The sequence below is a fragment of the Festucalex cinctus genome, chromosome 12 (genome assembly GCF_051991245.1).
Source record: "Festucalex cinctus isolate MCC-2025b chromosome 12, RoL_Fcin_1.0, whole genome shotgun sequence".
NCBI lineage: Eukaryota > Metazoa > Chordata > Actinopteri > Syngnathiformes > Syngnathidae > Festucalex > Festucalex cinctus.
The window spans coordinates 17,067,802-17,086,712 of NC_135422.1; the positions used below are offsets into that span (position 1 = coordinate 17,067,802).

An 18,911-nucleotide genomic window follows, 5' to 3' on the forward strand; every position below is an offset into this window, starting at 1 on the left:
GGCGAGTTGGGGGGAAGCGTGAAATATTTTCTTCTTCTTGGAGATCATCATGATAATTGAGAAGCACTGACATAACCTTTCGGCTTTGTAATGACTTTTGGTTGTAATATATTGGCATTATCCTCATAAAAATTCCAAGGCTTAAAAAAAAAAAAAAAAAAGAGCATTAATATTGCAGCCATAATAACAAAAATAAAATAATAACAAAAATAAATAATAAGATAATAACAAAAAAAAAATTCCACATTTTTGGGGGTAGGGAAATTTCCATGTTTTTTTCCCAAATTTTTATTTTTTTCTAATTATTGCTGCAATATTAATCCTCTATTTTTGTCAAATGATGACATTTGCTTATAATGTTTATACTTTATTCTTAGAAAAATTCCGCATTTTTGGGGGTGGGGAAAATTCCATGTATTTTTTCCCTTATTTTTATTCTATTTTTATTATCACTGCAATATTAATGCTCTGTTTTTGTCAAATGATGATTTTGGCTTATACTATTTAAACTTTATTCTCAGAAAAATTCTGCAGTTTTGGGGACGGGGAAAATTCCATGTTTTTTTTCCCACATTTTGTTTTTGTTATTATCGCTGCAATATCAATGCTGCATTTTTGTCAAATGATGACTTTTGCTTATAATATTTATACTTTATTCTCAGAAAAATTCCACATTTTGGGGTTAGGGAAATTTCCATGTTTTTTTTCCCCAAATTTTTATTTTTATTTTTTTCTAATTATCGCTGCAATATTAATGTTCTATTTTTGTCAAATGATGACATTTGCTTATAATGTTTATACTTTATTCTTAGAAAAATTCCGCATTTTTGGGGGTGGGGAAAATTCCATGTATTTTTTCCCTCATTTTTATTCTATTTTTATTATCACTGCAATATTAATGCTCTGTTTTTGTCAAATGATGATTTTGGCTTATACTATTTAAACTTTATTCTCAGAAAAATTCTGCAGTTTTGGGGACGGGGAAAATTCCATGTTTTTTTTCCCACATTTTATTTTTACTTTATGTAACATTAGACATTTTTCCTTGTATTATTAATCCTCCATTCTCATAAACTGACATTGTTTGTAGTATTTAAATAGTTCATGTAAACTTATTATTATATATATATATTTTTTGGACTGTTCACTTAGCCCTCGGGTGGGCACTGCCCTTCCGCTCCCTCCGTTTGCACGCCACTGCTTTGTTAATTGTTAACATTACAACATTTCACGTTGATTCTATGTAACATCACGACTGCATTCCCATAAAATGACGACTTTCATCTCTAAAATTGCACTCAGGTTTCCAAATTGGCAAACCTTGCCTTGCTCATGTTGACGCATGCTCAGACTCTATGATTAGCTTCACCCCCACCCCAGTCCTCTCTCTCTCTCTCTCTCTACCTCTCTGTGTGAGGCGGAGCATCCTCTGCATCAGACAGTGATGGACGAGCAGCAGCAGCAGCAGCAGCAAGTTGCCATATAGCACACATCCTCCTCCTCTTGGTCCTGAGGTGGCTCCTCTGCCGTCTCATCCTGGTCCAGGTGGTCCTCCTTTTCAGGTGATTTGAGACTGCCGCATGCAGGCAAAGGCAACGTGGAGGAAGAGGAGTGTTGGGTGGAGGGGGGAGCAAATGGACAGGAAAAGAGGATGCTCAATGACTGAATGACCAACTGCTTATTTGCAGGTGAGTGAGCATCATCGTAATTGATAATAATAAATCGACAGTCTAAATATACATGTTCGCCCTCCCGTATAACCTTGAGAATCACATGACCCGCTGATGAGCAAGACACTCAGACAGACGCACATTTACATAATGGCTCTCGGCAACACATACATATTTAAATGTAGCAAAATGACATGGCCACATATTAAATTGAGCGTGAAAATGTTTCGTAAAGATGATATAGATTTGAAGGGGCGTACCCAGATGCAAAACGGGCGATTGCGGTGGTGGAATACAAAAGCCAAGAGGAACGTTGCGATCCGTCCCGGGCGCGATGTGACTGCTGAGGAGCTTCTTAAATGTCACTCAGGGAAATGAGATCAGGATTTGTGTCCGTCTGCTGCTGGGAAGAAAAAAAAAAAAGAAAGAAAGAAAGAAAATGAGATGAAATTTTTGACGCGATACGTGTTAGGCATTTATGATTTTATTTTATTTTTTAAGTCTTAGGAAATTTAATTATAATTCATTTAAATTTACTATAATTGATTTCAATGATTGTCATAAGATACATTTTATTAACCTTATTATAATTGTTCTTTTATTTTAAATAGTCTTTTTAGCCCAAGAAAAAAAGAACATTAATAGTAATTTCAAGTAAATTTCAAACAGTAATTATAAGATGTTAAAATATATATTTATTTAATTTGGTAAAAGCAATCCGAATTTGTATTTTCGCTTACATTTTATTTACGTTTTTTTTTTTTTTAATTATAATTATTGTAGATCTGTTACAAATTTTCTCCATTTAAAATATCAACATTGTTACAAATTTTCTCAACTTAAAATATCAAAATTATGTGTATTATGTGTAATTAAAAATGTTTGTACTTATTAAATTAACATGAAAATAATAAACATTTTAATTTTACCCATTCTATGTGTATTTTATATATATATATATATATATATATATATATATATATATATATATATATATATGTAGTTTAGTTAGTACATAACAGGACTACATATTTTGTTTCATATACAAATTGTACATTTTTATTTTTTTTTACTTTGGCAGGAAACAAAGAATAATGTATTTGTATTTATGTTTTTCAATACGTCTTAATTTTCGTTGTACTCTTTTTCATTTTGACAAATTCATTAAAATGTGATTTTTGTTTTTCTTTATATGTAATTAAACGTTTCATATATGTTACAAGATGTTTGTTGCAGTAAATGTTTATATGACTAAATATGTACATAAAATATAATTGGATCAGTTTTACAATTGTTATTTCAGGGTTTTGTTTTGTTTTTTTAAATCACAAACTGGCTGGGAGAACTCACATGGTTCTCCTTGACCTCAGATATGAAAACTGGTTCCGAGAAAAATAGTGTATTTCCCAACTCACGATAAGTGCTTGCATAAGTGTCATTGGCAACCATCCCACATCAAGGTGAAGTTTAAAAAAATAATAAAAAAAAAACAAAGCGTGATGATGAATTTGGCCTGGTCTCTGTTGTCGGCTGGAGCTTTGGCTCGCTTCCAGAAGACTTGGGAGGCCGGGACGTCACCCCGCTCTGCTATTATTACCGTTTGCGCCATTAAATATAGAAATGTCAAGCGCGCCACACAGGGAGAGGATCGTGATGAAATATGTATGGATAACGGATCTATTAGCCGGAGAGGTGGTCGCTCCGCAATGTTGTGTGCTATGTTCCAGATAGGTGCACAACATCCAATCTGCCTCGGATCTTACATAATGCTGAGACAATTGTTAGCTTTATGGTACAATTATGAAATGTGGTTGCTTCACAATGTTGTGTGCGTTCAGGTTTATGTTCCAGGCAGCTATGCAACTTATTTTTTACATAATGTTGAGACAGGCTCTTCTTCTTAGGTGACTAGCATGTGATTAGGCTGACAGTTGGTTGCTGCACAATGTTGTATGTTCATGTTCCATGGAGCTATGAAACTTTTCTCCCCCTATCCAGTCTGCCTTGGATTTTACATTATGTAGAAAAGGTGTCTTTAATGAAAATTCTTATTCCCAAAGACTATGACATGAGGTCACTCCACAATGTTGCATTTGTCCATGTTTATATTTCAGGGAGGTACACAATTCTTTTTTTTTTTTTTTCCTCCGTTCTGTCTCAGATCTTATATTAGTGATTAGTGTTCCAGTCAATTCTGACATGTGGTGACTCCACAATGTTGTGTGCATCGATGGAGATTTTCTAGGAGCTACTGGACTCTTGAGCTCCACCCAGTTCCCCTTGGATATTATGTTATGTGGAGACTGTGTCTTTTTCACCAATTAATGTTCCCGTAGACGCTAACATGAGGTCACTCCACAATGTTGTGTCAAATTTTATGTTCAACTTATTTTCCATCCTGTCTGCCTCGCATTTTACATCATCTTGAGAGTGAGACATGGTCTTTTCCGGCAACTAGCATTCTATTAGACTGACAGAGGGCCAATCCACAATGTTGTGTGCATTTATGTTTAGGCATGCAGCGTATTAGTTTTGCCAAGTCTGCTTCAGAGATCTTAGCTTATGTCAAGATGGCAATTAGGTTTCAAGTAGACTGACGTGGTCGATACACAAGGTTATGCTCTTTCCAGGGAACACTTAATGTGTCTTTCTTTGTACCATTTTTTCCCTTGAGAATAGGAAACTTCTTACTTCCGATGGCGTTTAGGTGTACAGTGATGTTTAATTTGTGTTTGGGTTACTTGTAAGGGGGTCCCTGAAACCAAATGGTTTGAAAAATTACTGAGTTAAGCACGTTTCTCTTCTTTGCCCAGCAGGTTTGTCCTCTGCCAACATCCACCATGGAGTCCACCCAACTCCTGGGCGGCACTAAGAAGCGGGTAAAGATCCACCCTCACACCGTCACGGCCAAGTATGCCACGCAGACCCCCTATTCTCCGCAACCCGGCATACATACGCACTTCCCCCAACCCGGCGACGAGGGCTATGACGACGCGCCGTCCTTTGAGGACTTCGGCTCCTTCCTGGAGGAGACGTCGGACAGGAAGCAGCTGACGGAGGCCAAGAGGTGGCCGCTGACCCTGTTTGGCTCCAAAGACAAGGACAAGGCCGCCGCCCCGAGACCTCCGGCCGGCAGGAGCGGCGACTGCGGTGAAGGGGGAAGCCGGGCCAAGGGGGTCGGGGAGCAGCTGGCCAGTTTCGGGGAGGCCTCGGTGTCGGCGTCACGGCTCACCTGGGTGGGGCTGCTGGGGGCGGCGCTGGCTAATGGCTGCGTGGTGGTTCTGACTCGGACGGCCTCGGAACTTTTTGGCCTGGGGCCCCTCTTCCTCCTGTTGGTCCGGTCCGTGGCCCAGCTCCTGTCCGTGGCCGTGCCGCTGCACAAGGGGGAGAACCCTTTTGGACCGGAGGGCTACCGGCTGCGTCTGCTTTGTTACGGTGTGGCCTACTCACTTTCTCTGTGCTGCGCTTACTCCTCGCTGACCTTCGCCCCCTCAGAGGACGCCGCCCCCTCCTGGCGCCTGGCCACCACCGCGCTATCCGCCATCCTGGCCTTCCTGTTGCTGGAGGAGCGTCTGGGCTTGGCGGACGGCATCACCCTGGCGGCGGGGCTGTGCGGTTTGGGGGTTCTGCTGCTTCCCGAGGCAGACGAGAGCAATTCCGATTCCCCGACGGACCCCGTGGTCTTCTGGAGGGGCGCATTCGGGTGGTCCCTGTCGGCGCTGGCGGGGCTGTGGATGGCCCTGGCCCTGGTCGGGTACCGGTCCCTGAAGGACCGAGTCGGCGTGGCGACAGCTCTGTTCACGGTGAGCTGGACCGGCTGCGTGCTCACACCGGCGTCGTTGGCCCTGCTTCAGGAGGGCTGGTCCTGGCCGGCAGGCGCACCCGGTTGGGGCCTGATTGCGGGCTTGCTGGTCTGCTCGACCGCCGCCTTCCTGGGGATGACGCACGGCCTCACACGCATCCACCCGGCGCTGGTGTCGGCCAGCCAGAGCCTGGAGGCGCCCCTGGCCACGCTGGCCCATCTGGTCATGGCGCACCTGGCGCCCAGCGCCTCCGAGGTGGTCGGGAATGCCATGGTGGTTCTGAGTGTCGGCTGGTTGGTGACCGTGAAGCTGATGCCCTCTCGCGGGGCCAGCCGGCGTCACCGGGAGGAATATGAGGAGATTCTAGACTCGCCAATTAAATAAGACGCTTTCAACCCCGCACACTCTTGCTCTAACATGTCAGTTTTACATGCTCGCTGGAGCTTTATTACCTCCACCAAGCACAAAGTAAGATTCAGGAGGTTATGTATCAATGTGTTAGCTCTTTGTGGTTTTCCATGCACTTTTATAGATAAGTGGTGTACAGGCCAAGGAAAACAACAACAAAAACCTAAACCCGAACCCTTCCCCAAACCCCATTACCACTAAAACGTTAATCTTAACCTTAAATCTATCCCCCAATTGGACTCTAAATCTTGACCGCCTAATCCTAACTCTAATGCTACATTCAATGATGGTCGTAAGTCGGACCTTTCCGAGTTCACACCAGGAAGTGTGTACAGGAATGCCTTCTTGAACTCGGAAATTCCACTTGCGAAGTTGGAAAAAAAGAAGGACCCCGTCTTCACCAACGGACTACAAGTGACGTGACTCTACAATGGTTTCCCCTTTGGTAACACAGACCGTGAATGGTAAAACACAATTTACTTGCGTATAAAACAAGATAGCTTTCTTCATTCATAAATATTCGATATAAGTCTACATAACGCAACGTACGTGACAGTATGTCGCTATCTCCCAGCATGAAATTATACAGTCAACTACTGAAGTGTATGGGATGCTTATGAAATAAGATAAAAACAATAAATGAAGCAAAACTACGAGAAGGTAAGTTTGCTGGAGGTCAAAAATGAGTTTTAAGAACCAAAATAAAAAACAATTTATCACTATCCGCCATTTTGGTTGTTTACTTTTGCCTCGAATGCTTTCAGGTCGGAACTGGGAAAAACCAACTCTGATATATCCGACCATCCTCGAATGCAGCAAAACCCTCTCAACCTAAACACTACCTCTAAACTTACCAATTCTAACCCTCAAATTTAACCTTAACTTTAATTTTTAACTCAATACTTTTGACCCCTAACTCTAACCTAAAACTAACTCTTAACCCGACACAAAACCCCATAACCCTAACCCTAAACATGGACCCTAAACTTTACCCTAACCTTAAAACTTGTCCCTTATCCCTCTAATCCTAACCCCACCCCTTACCCTTTCAGTTATACTTTCTCCCATTTCACTGACTACGGCATCTACTTGTAACAATAAAGCATCATCTAGGAAGTAGCCTGTGATCTGTCAAACCAACAAAAAAACGTGGCAATCTAATCTTTTTCTCCCTACTTTGTGTTTGGGCCTTGGTGGAGGTCTTTTGAGTGCCATTCTTGTCTCATTTGTGCTGTCCTTTTTGATTCTCTAACTTTTTGGAGTGGCCGGGTGGGGTGATAAAACAAGAAATGCCAACATGATGTCGTCTGTGAACGTGACAATAAAATCTCGCTGGTGAACAAACAGTTCGACTCTTTAAATTGGTATCAATCACGGTTCTTGGAGGGGAGGTATTTATTTATGAGCTTTTTTTTTTTTTTTTTTTTTTTTTTTTTATTGGCTTCACTTAGCTTCGCGCTCTCCTGCCAAGGCTCGACGCCAACCCTTTCGGGACTCAAATTGTATTTGGCAACCGCAATGATGTGAGTGATGGCCAGTGGGGGGAAAAAAAAAAAATCACAGCTAATGGATGTTGTAGAGTGGAAATCAAACAGAAATGGCGCAGGATGCATCCTTCACCAAAAGAAACATTCACAGTACTTGCAGAGGAGTGAAACCAAAGAGAAGCAGAATCGCTGCATCCTAAAATTTAATGCTAGAAGAAGCACACCACATGTAGAGTGGTGAACCCAAACAGAAATGGTGCAGGATGTCGTGATTCCTTACACAAAATCACCGTCCTACTACATTGTTTGTTTCATTTGATTCCTGTGCAAGTAGTGTTCCTCTTCCTGTAATTTTGCCCCATCATTAGCCACCTGCTTTTGTATTTGCTCTCATTATCAGGACGGCTGTCTCGCGCCGTCTGCAGCTAAAGCGCACCACATACACCAAAGCGTCTCATTATGTGAGGATGAAAAGAACACGGGGGACAAACATCTAGTTATTCAGGAATGTGGTCCCGTGATGTTGTTATGTTGTGTTGTGGGTCAAATTGACCCATTTAGAAAAGATTTTAGAAATGTAAAACAAAACAAAAACAAAAAAGCTATAACATGTTAAGACATTAAGTGTTATATAATGTGTCCATTTTACGTTGCTTCATCTAATTTTTATTTTTTGATGATCAAACAAGCAGCGGGTCACGCTGACCCGTGAACATTTTTGCTGTAGCAAAGAAACAAACGTAACAGGAGACCTAATCAAGATCACATTCCTTTTTTTTCTTTCTTTCTTTTTTTTACTTGACCAAAAATAAATGCAGCCAGGCCAACATGAAAGGAATTCACTTGTCTGTGTGCTTCCACGTCAAAATGAAAACAAATTCAATTCATTCATTTCAAAGCCGCAATAAAAGACTTAATAATAATGCTGATTAAATTATATACGATATTCATTCAACTCATTTTCTAGTTACAAGAAATATTATTTTATTTCCCTAAAAATCAACAATTTATTTATTTTTTTTAAATAATACTCATTATATTTTGTCTTTTTTTGTTTTTATCCACTCATTCGCTGTGGCGCATCCTCACAAGGGTGTGCTGGAGCCAATCCCAGCTGACTTTGAGAGAGATGCGGGGCACAACCCTGAACTGGTCACCAGCCAAACGCAGGGCACGTACATACAAACAACCCTGAACACTTACTCGACATTCAAACGAGCAGGTTTTTGGAATATGGGAGGAACGGCGAGAACATAATTTGAACGAACGACAACGGCTAGAACATAATTTGAATGAACGACCTCTCAACTGTGAGGCAGATGTGCAAACTAGTCAGCCATTATCAATACAATTATTTTTAGAAAAGAAAAAAAAAAAACTCTAAAAATGAACATAATGTCCAGATTAAATCGATGTTATTTCAATCCCTTGCGATGTGAAAAAAGCCATTTACATACACAATTTTCACTTATATAATTATATAAATATAAAATTCAATATTTCATATATACACATATAAATATACCCTCAATAATAGAGATACATATATAAAATATAAAACATAACACACATATACTTTATCTATCCACAAATATATTTGTGGCATCTTGTAAAATTAAAAAAAAAAAAATTGCAATACATTGGGATACTTTTTAATGTACATTAGCAAGATGATACTGAATTCTAAATTTTTTTTTTAGGTCTTTTTATTTCAAATGGAATAATTATAACAATGTGTATGCATATAATAATAAAACAAGTATACAGTATATAATAAATATATATAATTATAACAATACACATATTTAATATTTGAAAAACTCATCAGATATTTGAGTCATTGTAACAATGTTACCCAGCTCATCTGTCATTTTAATAATAATAATGATCCAAAAAAAAAAAAAAAAAATCAAATGTGGCCCTTGAGCAGAAAAGTTGGAGTGTGCGAGGTCGGTGCACAATTGGCTGCGACTTGAAAAGGACCGTGTGGGCGAGAGGGAGGACACATTTCCACAAAGGTTAATGGTTTTCTTTTAAATACTTTTTCTTTCATTACTTCAAATGCATCCAGACCAAAAAAAAAAAAAAAGTTCAAAGAGGGGGGAAAAATCCTCAATAATAATAATAATAATCCAAATGTGCAAATATATAGTGGATATAAAAAGTCTGCACACCCCTATTTAAAAGTCAGCTATCCGAGAAGGGAAGTGAAAATAAGTTAGATAATGTGATTGCAAAAGTGTGCACACCCTCATAACTATTTGAATACCATTCACTCATGTCAAATGGGAGTCAGCCAAAACCTTGCCACCATTTAAAGTGCCACGTATTTAACCCCCAAATAAAGTTCTTTTAGTAGGCTTTTCCTGCCTTTTTTTTGTTGCTTTCTAGTAGAAGCCTGAAAGTTTTGTGCTAACACTGACTGCTATTTGGAACGCTTCATAATTCCGTACACTTTGTAAAAGTGCATTCAACCAAAACATATTTCCCCACATGCATTTGGGATATTTCAAGTGAAGAAGACGGTAGATTGTTGTCATGCTTATGTACTCAACATCCGGTACTCGCCAGAAATTCCTTCAGTGTTGTCGGCCTCTTGCCAGCCTCCCTGACTACTTTTCTTCTCGTCTTTTCACCAATTTTGAAAGCACATTCAGTTCTCGGTAATATTTTTGTGCCATATTTTCTCCATTTGACGATGATTGTCTTGTCTGTGTTCTGTATATTTAATGCCTTGTTAACGCCTTGGTACCCTTCTCCTGACTGATACCTGTAAAAAAAACAAAAAAACGAGAGCTCGGTGAAGCCGTGGAAGCTTTCCGACAACTTATGCTGTCAGATGTGACGGCAAAAATGTCAGGAAAAGCCTACTAGAACATTTTAACTTTATTGAAATGCAATTGAAATAGTGGCAGGTATGTGCATTTAACAAGAGCTTAACACATCCACAGCTATAAGAGGGTGTGCACACTTACGCTACCAGATCATCTCAGTTGTGTATTTTTACTGCCCGATGGAAAAGGTTTTGAAATGATTTATCTTTCTTTTCTTTTTCCAAATCACAAAAACCTACCATTTGAACAGGGGTGTGTAGACTTTTAATATCCCCCGTAAGACAGCAGTCCATCAGGTGCGAGCCTCTCACGTGTCTCCTCTATCTTTCCTCAGCGCGCCTGCCTGCTGGATGACGTGGCCGAGCTGCACGTGGAGCCGCTGAAGCTCGGTCGCTATGGCAACCAGCGCCTTTTCCACGCTGTCGGCGGGCGGCGACGTCACTTCCTGCGTCACTTCTTGTTCCTTAGCGCCCGATGGCGAGGGCTTGGAATGATTATACGTCTGCGGGCCGGCGTTGAGCCTCCTCTCTCTCACCTCGGCTTCCTCGCGGAGCCCCAGGAGATCCTGGTGAAGCGTCTTGAAGGCGGCCTGCCAGGGCGGGCACTGGCGGGACGCCGCCCGGGCCAGGTGGTCCACCTGCGCCCTGAGCGACGCCGTGGCCCCGCAGCACGATTCCGAGGACTCCAGCAGCATGTTCTGCCTCATGTGAGAGTTCTCCAGGGCCATGAAGAGCTTGTCCCATCGGGAGAGCTCGGCAGACTGGCACGGCGTTTGCGGCTGCATGGGATCATCTAAGGAAAAATGTCAAACTTGTTAAAACAAAAACAGTCATTTATATGTCATATAAATCTGATGCATTATTAGTATAGATAAAAAAAAAATAGGATGAAAGATTAATACAAAAAAAATACATTAATAAATAAAATAAATATATAAAAATAAACTTGAAAAATAGTACATGAATTTAAAAATAAATAAAATGCATAAAAAAATAGGCAATTATTTTTTTTATAAATAGGATGAAAGATTAATACGAAAAATATACATTAATAAATAAAATAAATCGAAAATAAATAAAAATATAAATGAAAAATAGTACATTAATTTAAAAAAAGTATAAAAAATTAGGGATGTCAGGCGATTAAAATTTATATAAATAGGATGAAAGATTAATAAAAAAAAATACATTAACAAATAAAATAAATCTAAACATGAAAAAAATACATGAATTAAAAAAATATACAAATGTATAAAAAATTATGAGTGTCAGGCGATTAAAATTTTTTAATCGTAATTAATCGCATGACTTCAAAAGTTAACTCATAATTAATCACACATTTTATATCTGTTCTAAATGTACAATAAAATGTACAATAATTGTTTTCTAAGTTTCCATACTTTTGTTAACATAAAAGTGGGGAAAAAAAATGTTAAATAGAAATATGGCTGCATCTTTTAGTCATTGGTGCAATAATTTCCCAATAATTCATAAAATTGTGTTAAAATTAAAAAGATGTGCTGTACTGTAAAAAACGAGTTTGATATTGATTTGGGTTGAAGTCAATTTTCTGCCACTAGATGGCAAAATTGCTTTTGTGAGACAGTGACAGCTTAGTGCATTGCTCTTCATATGAAGAGCTATCCAAATCTTGTGAAATTGTGCACATTTTTAAAACAACTTCACCCCAATCTCTACAAATATATGCATTATTAAATTTACTACTGCTAAATTTTGACGTTGACGTGTCCCCAGTAAAGGCTTTTCGAGTAAAGGGCAGTCATATTGTGTTAAAAAAAAAAGAAAAAAAAAAGAATTGTGTCCTGAAAGGAACTTTAACTCAAAATTGACTCACTAATTTTGACACCCCTAATTAAAATATATAATTAATTAATTATATGGCAAACAGTTGTTGTCCCGATTTTCAGTTAAACGGCAAAGACAATAGAAAAGATGTTACTGTACCTTCGTGTTGCTCTCTGGACACCTCGTTGTCGTAGACGTCATCGTAGTCCACCTGGTTGAGGTGCGGCGACGCGCCCACACATCCCATCACGCACAGCACACCCCATACCCTCATCACCTCCCATACCCTCAGAACAAACATTTTTTTTTTTTTTTTTTTTTGGCACCTGGCTTCTTGTAGGCCCAGTAAAAAGTGCTCGCTGTGAGACAACTGAGGCCGCCTTATAAACTCAGTTGGAGGGAGGAGGAGGTCCGGGGGTGTGCGTGTGTGTGTGTGTGTGTGTGGGTGTGTGGGTGTGTGACGGAGCCTTTAACAGGGGTGGGGGTGCGGTGTGAGTAATGTAACAGTGGAGGTAATGTGTCAAGAGTCCAACTTGGAGAAAGAAATTGGGGCATTGTTCCAAAAGGATCCTGATTCGAGAACAGAATTGAATTGGTGGTTTTATGTTTATTTTGCAAAATATAAATTCTCCAATTTTCCTTTACATTTTGGAAAATCTGTTTATGAAATCTTTACACTTAAAGCTGCAATATGGAGGATTTCCCCCAAAAAATATCTTTACAACAGCCTTTTTAATTGACCATTTATGACTAAAACATCTTCTAATTAGTACATTTTAACTGTGCACAATGGGTACTCCTCCAAGCCTCTGGCCAATATTTTTCAGGAAGTACTCAGGTTCGAATTTCCCGCATTGTGACGTCAAGCGCGTTCTCTCTCATTGTTTCTTGGAGTCGCGAAGTCGGAGCTAGTACCGTATTTCGCTGCAATGGAGTCTACTCGGAAGAGACCTCCATCTACATCTAGCGTGCCCCAGACACCCGCAGTTACTTCCCGGAAGGCTAAAAAAAAAAAAAAAAAAAATGAAAACAATGTAAAGTGCCAAGAAAAAAAAATCTAAACTTGATAGTGACCGACGCCAGGCAAGAACGAGAGTGAACATCGGTTTGGCATTTCAGCGGTGGAGAGAGTTAAGGTTGGACTTGGATTAGGAAAGTGATTCACAGCTGGCTTGCTTTCTACTACAAAAGGTAAGAAGCGAGTAGCTTGACATTTAGAAGGAAAAAAAAAAAAAGTTGTTTTCAATTAACAGTAACCTCAAGATCGATCACTTCTCTGTCGTAACTATTTGGGTGAAAGTAAGGTGGACGACAACATTTAGCGTGAAAGGGGCAGCAAGATTAAATGAAATAGAAAAGAATGACTTTATGAAGAACAGACCTATTTTCCTTCGTGATGATAGCCTATTGTAGCTACATCATGTTAGCTAGCCGAACGTGAACGCTACTACCAAATGACGATAACATTCATGGCCGTATCACACTAAGCAGTGATATGTTTTTCCTCAATCGTCAATTTCCATAAAAGACGGCCCACCTTTTGGCTATCGCACAATGACACTCGCCGATCGGGGCGACAAACTCATAATGACTTGAATCAGCTTCACGTCCGTCGAGCGGGGTGACTACAATATCTAACTGCATATTGACGTTGGAATGAGGTCCAATTAATTGACGTCATTTGCACGTCGTTTCGGAGTACAGTACAGAACTGGTCTTCGACCGACCAATGCAATATGATCTGCATGTCCCGTGGACGTCAATTGTCTTGTGGGGAGAGTCTCATTCTGTGAATTGATGATTGACACAAGTGGCCAGCTTTGTATAACGTTATAAAACTTCTTACCTCTGAAAACATAGTTAATTGGATAGTAATGAGGTCATGCACGTACGAGTGCGCGCATGTACGAGCGTGCAGTTTGTTTTCGGCCACAGGTGGCAGTAGCGATTTTAAATTTTAAATCTTCCGTATAGCTGCTTTAAAGTGTTATACCCCCCCCCCCCCCCCAAAAAAAGTTTGCTGCTAAATTGTGTTACATTTTATATAAAATGGTATTTTTATGTGAGAGAACAGACATCGTTATATGACGTGAGAATTGTCTGAACAACTGGACTTCCTTCGGGACATCCTTCACAATTCCCAACTGCAAAATGCAGGATGAGATTGTATGGCTCTTGTGTGACTGACATGGACACAAATAGAGTTGTGGTTTTATTTTACCTGGCATGAGCATGTTTTTGTCGCAGACGTGACTTGAGGTCAGCAGGTGTTGGCGGTCCTCAGGAAAAAAGAACTTGACACTCAGCATCCTGTGCGGATGACGCCGGAATCCGTAGAGGTGTTCTGCATGGGAAAGGGGAACGAGACAGGCCCAGAAAAATAACAACATTAAAGCACATCAGCACAATTTTAGGTTATTTCATAGTTGCACAGGGGGGATTTCCACCCCCCCTAAATAATTACTTGATTTTGTTTTTTTGGATAATAGGAAGTAAATTAAAAGAGTTGAATACATCTAATGAATCATAATAAATTCAACTGGACTACGTGCTTTTCTGGAGAAATTGCGTGGGAATGCAGAAAGCTGAATGCTAAGATTTTGAATGCATGTGGAATGCTTATGAAGTAAATTGAGAGATAAATTATGAAATGATGGCCTCCTGGTTACTGGACAATGCACTTTACCAACTGTGCCACCGAGCAGTGTAAGACACCTGGTAATGATGATAAGTTATATGTATGGAAGTGGGTGTGGAAAGTGATACTTAGAAAAAGTTCAATGTCAGTCCTATTGAAAATGAATGGGGAAAAGTTAATATTAAATGTTAAATTGTGCAAATACTGTAAGTAATGTGGAATCAGACGATACATACCCCGGGAGGCGTGAATTTTTTAAGCTAGTTGAAATTTGAACAGTGTTAATTGGAAGTATTATGCGGGAGTTGTTACACTGCAAAAAAGTGTGGAGAATAAAAATCACAATAACAGATGTGGAAATGCTTCAGCATTCCCACAATAAATTGCTTAAAAAAATACAAATAAATATAAACTTCTACAGATGTTATTTAGAGAGAAAAAAAGACACGTATGCAAATAAAAACAGAATATTAAAAACACATAAAGAAAAAATAAGATCGCAAGCGTGAGGGAAATGTGAGGGGAGTGAGGTGACGTAAGCGCCGTTCCTCAAATAAAGTACGCAAAGGATTCCCTTGTGCTCGACTTGACGTAGCCTGACACGAGGGCCGCAGCATTGTGTAATAATCTTGTGTGGATCCCTCCCCTGCACTTAAAAAAAAATAAATCACAACCATGAGATTGTCAAATCCAATGTAAGAATGGAGCAAGCATGTTTCAAACGGAATCTCAACAAAGTATGAGCGCCTGAGAAAAATAAGTGGGTTAAGTCCGTTTTTGTCATAATTTTATGACCACTGCCTTGTGGCAGCCACACAACGTTTTGTGTAATAGTGGTACAGATGTCATACCTATCAATATTTCACAAAAGATGACATGAAAAATGACATTCATCTTATTTAAAACAACATTACCCTCAAGCTGGACTAGTTGCTAGCATTGCTAGCCTGACTTTTTCATGATGGAGTATTGGCAAAAATGAAATGTGACCCGTTTCCGTTTGTATACAGTCAATGCAATCATAAAAGAGGCAATCAACTTACCTGATGACGCGATGTGAAAAGTGACATTGGCACCGGCGGTTGCTTTATATCTCTTGACATGAAATCGAGAGCTTTTCAAATGTCTTCTTTTTGAACTTTTGTTAAGTTAGAGTAAAATAATCGCCCAAGAAACTATTATAGTCTTCCACTAGAGCCTGCGTGTCTCCCCACAAGCTTCTTTCAACCATGGTGTGCATGAAAATATATTTTAATAATATACTACTGACTGGACACATAAGATTTTAACATATATGACAAAAAGTGCTGTTTTTTTTTTGTTTTTTTGTTTTTTTTGCAAACTCCACCTTTAACGCTAAGATATACTGTATATATATATATATATATATATATTAAGGGTGTCACGATTTCGATTTTTTATCGAAATCGATCGAAATTACGTCACGATTTCGAGCATCGAAATAGAAGAGAGGACACACGATTCGATGCCCCCCCCCCCGCGCCCGCCGCCACCGCCGCCACCGCCACCTCCCAGGAAAGCAAATGAGACGCAGCCATTCAGCTACTAGCTAACGGCACTTGTTAGCTGACTTCTCCTGCAGTCATGATGGCAAGCGCGGACAGACACAGCAATGGTGCTTCAAGCCGCTCCCGCTTCTCTCGTCACCAGTTTGGAAACATTTTGCGTTCCCGGTGAGTTATGTCGACAACGTTCACGTTGTCGATAAAAAGACCACAGTTGCAAGATATGCTATGTGCGCGTACTGTACTCGGCCACGGTGTTACGCCCGGCTCGTCAAGGGGAAGGGAAGTAACACAATAACAGAAAATATAGAGTAGATAAACACGGGTCGACTTTAACATCTGAGTAGTTTTAATTGAAATTTCAGGCAGGGGTTTGACAAGGGAGTGAAAGTGGAAGGTGAACAAATAATAACCGCATTTGACAGAACTGACAGAACGGAGGAGAAACAACAATAACCAATAGGGGTATAATACACGGATACACAATAGCGTCGCGCTGGCACAGTCGTCCAATCGGAGTGTCGCGCTGGCACAGTCGTCCAATCGGAGTGTCGCGCTGGCACAGTCCTCCAATCAGAGTGTCGCGCTGGCGCATTCAAACTGAAGTACCATTATACGGGCACCAGCCGACACAAACACACACATACATACTAGGGGAGCGGAGCCGGCGGCGGGCCCGAGCCGTAACAACGGGAAACACGACAAACATGACGGGACATTTACGCAGGCATCACAAAGATTTAGATTTATCAAATTCAACTAGAAGTGGGAAAACAACGGTCCAACCAACTATTTCATCCTCATTTACAGTGAAACTTCCACACACTTCAGCTCGCGCGAAACGCCAGATCCATAGGTCTATTTATAGCAGCAGACCTGCAGCCTTGGAAAACGCTGGATTCAAACATTTAATTAGTGTACTTGAACCACGCTACAGTATGCCCAGCAACTGTAAATGTTGGGATATAGTTTGTTCAGGCTGTATTTGTTCCATGACTTTGGATACAATATATTTTTTGTTGTTGTTGCACATTGCACATTATTTTAAGAGGAACGCACAGCACACTGTTGTAACCAAAAACAGTCAATAGATGGCAGGCACCCACTGTGACTTTTTGTTTTTGTTTTTTTATTTTTTATTTTACACTTCAGTAAGAACAAGACGGTTAACTTTATATTGTAAATAAATTCTTTGAATTTGATCATTCCTGCCTAATGTCAATTATCATATATTACATAAATTTACACAAAAATAATATGGAAATTGCATCACCTATATGTAGCCGATCTTTTGAAATAAGATTTACTGTACAATGAATAGAACCAATGATCATAGACTAGCCTTAGCCTACAGAAGCATATGCCTCTGTGTTATAAAGTGGGGGAGCGGAGAAAAAAAAAAAAAAAAAAAATCGAAAAAAAAATCGAATCGTGACCCCAAAATCGAAATTTAAATCGAATCGTGGAGTTGGCGAATCGTGACACCCCTAATATATATATATATATATATATATATATATATATATATATATATATATATGGGATTATGATTAGGATAGATAAGTCATAGTGGTGGTGTTTTTTTTTTAATATTTTTTTTTTATTTTTATTTTTAATTTTTTTAAAGGATCGGATATTTGAACACAAACATGGAGCAACACATGTAGACTAACAATAAAATAAAAAAAAATACCCACATGCATATATTCTTTATCCTTTGTGAAAAATGTAATAATATATTGCAGTTTTGCTTCCCTAAAAAGACAAATTATTAATGTTTCACTTTCCCAAAAAAGAAGACAAGCTATTGATGTGGCACTTTCCTTAACAGAAGATATCGGCAATATGTTAGTTCCTAAATTGAAGATAAATTATTGATGTTTTCTTTCCTAACAAACAAAACAAAACAATGTTGCCCTTTCCTCAAAAAATTGAAGCAGTAAGGCGTTGAGGTTTCTACGTTCAAGACATACCTATCAATATTTACATTTTTAAAACAATTTTTTCCCCCTCAATTTTCAAATTCACACTTCTCCAACAACCAATTGTCATAAGTGATTTATGTATATGAAGAAATAATTATTTTACATCGTGTAAGATTTTTTAAGATGAAGTCTTTCATCAGGAAAATTCACTTGTGGGAGTTTTGCTTTTTCTTTCCCCACTAATATGTTCCTGTTTACACAACAGATAAGCACTGGAATATTTTTGCATCCTGTTCACTTGCTGTACTGGATTATGAACCATGGTACGTACTGAACCGTTGATTTACGACCTTACACGCTAAATACTAATCTTACAAATGTAAAATACTTTGCTGATGCAGTATCAGCGACAGCAGTTAGGAGGAAGAGGACGTACCTTGTGACACTTGAAATTTTTGCATCCGGCCCCCGAGACTGACGAGAATGCACCATTTTCCTACTTTTGCAAAGTGGGGGGGGGGGGAAAAAGTCATTAATCATACAATTTATTCTTCTGTAATTCACTCATCACAAGATATTTTATTCCTACTTCCTGTAGCTGCTAATGGAATGACTTTAAAACAACTTAGAAAAAAAAAAAAAAAAAAAAAGAGGGCAGGAAATATAGTTGACCAATCGCAAGGGACAATTCTAGTTGAGACTTGTGCTTTTTTTTTTGCTGAGTTGCAGGAAACACTGCTATTAAATGTCACACAACTGGGAAATGTAAAGCAACATGTGACATATGCTCCAATTGCTGCTGCTCCTCTTCAAAA

The 18,911-nt window shown here is 39.3% G+C and overlaps 2 protein-coding genes across 4 annotated transcripts; one reads left to right on the forward strand and one right to left on the reverse strand.

Annotated features, from left to right (window-relative positions):
* Nucleotides 1-1,412: 1,412 nt before the first annotated feature.
* Nucleotides 1,413-7,225, forward strand: slc35g2a (solute carrier family 35 member G2a). Of its 2 annotated transcripts, none has more exons than XM_077539685.1 (2): nt 1,413-1,688; nt 4,484-7,225. In XM_077539685.1, exon 2 carries the CDS (start codon nt 4,511-4,513, stop codon nt 5,855-5,857), a length of 1,347 nt encoding a protein of 448 aa, XP_077395811.1. In that variant the 5' UTR covers nt 1,413-1,688; nt 4,484-4,510; the 3' UTR covers nt 5,858-7,225. The 2 variants fall into 2 exon arrangements, with proteins under 2 accessions (XP_077395811.1, XP_077395810.1); XM_077539684.1 differs by having other exon boundaries at nt 4,487-7,225.
* A 1,779-nt stretch (nt 7,226-9,004) lies between these two features.
* Nucleotides 9,005-13,990, reverse strand: LOC144032055 (pentraxin-related protein PTX3-like). Of its 2 annotated transcripts, XR_013287673.1 has the most exons (3): nt 12,167-13,990; nt 10,442-10,994; nt 9,005-10,138 (listed from the first exon to the last, which is right to left on the reverse strand). XR_013287673.1 is itself a non-coding variant. In XM_077539714.1 (2 exons), the coding sequence occupies exons 1-2, from the start codon at nt 12,306-12,308 to the stop codon at nt 10,510-10,512; spliced, it is 627 nt and encodes a 208-aa protein (XP_077395840.1). In that variant the 5' UTR covers nt 12,309-13,990; the 3' UTR covers nt 9,005-10,509. The 2 variants fall into 2 exon arrangements, 1 of the variants encoding a protein (XP_077395840.1); XM_077539714.1 differs by having other exon boundaries at nt 9,005-10,994.
* Nucleotides 13,991-18,911: the final 4,921 nt, after the last annotated feature.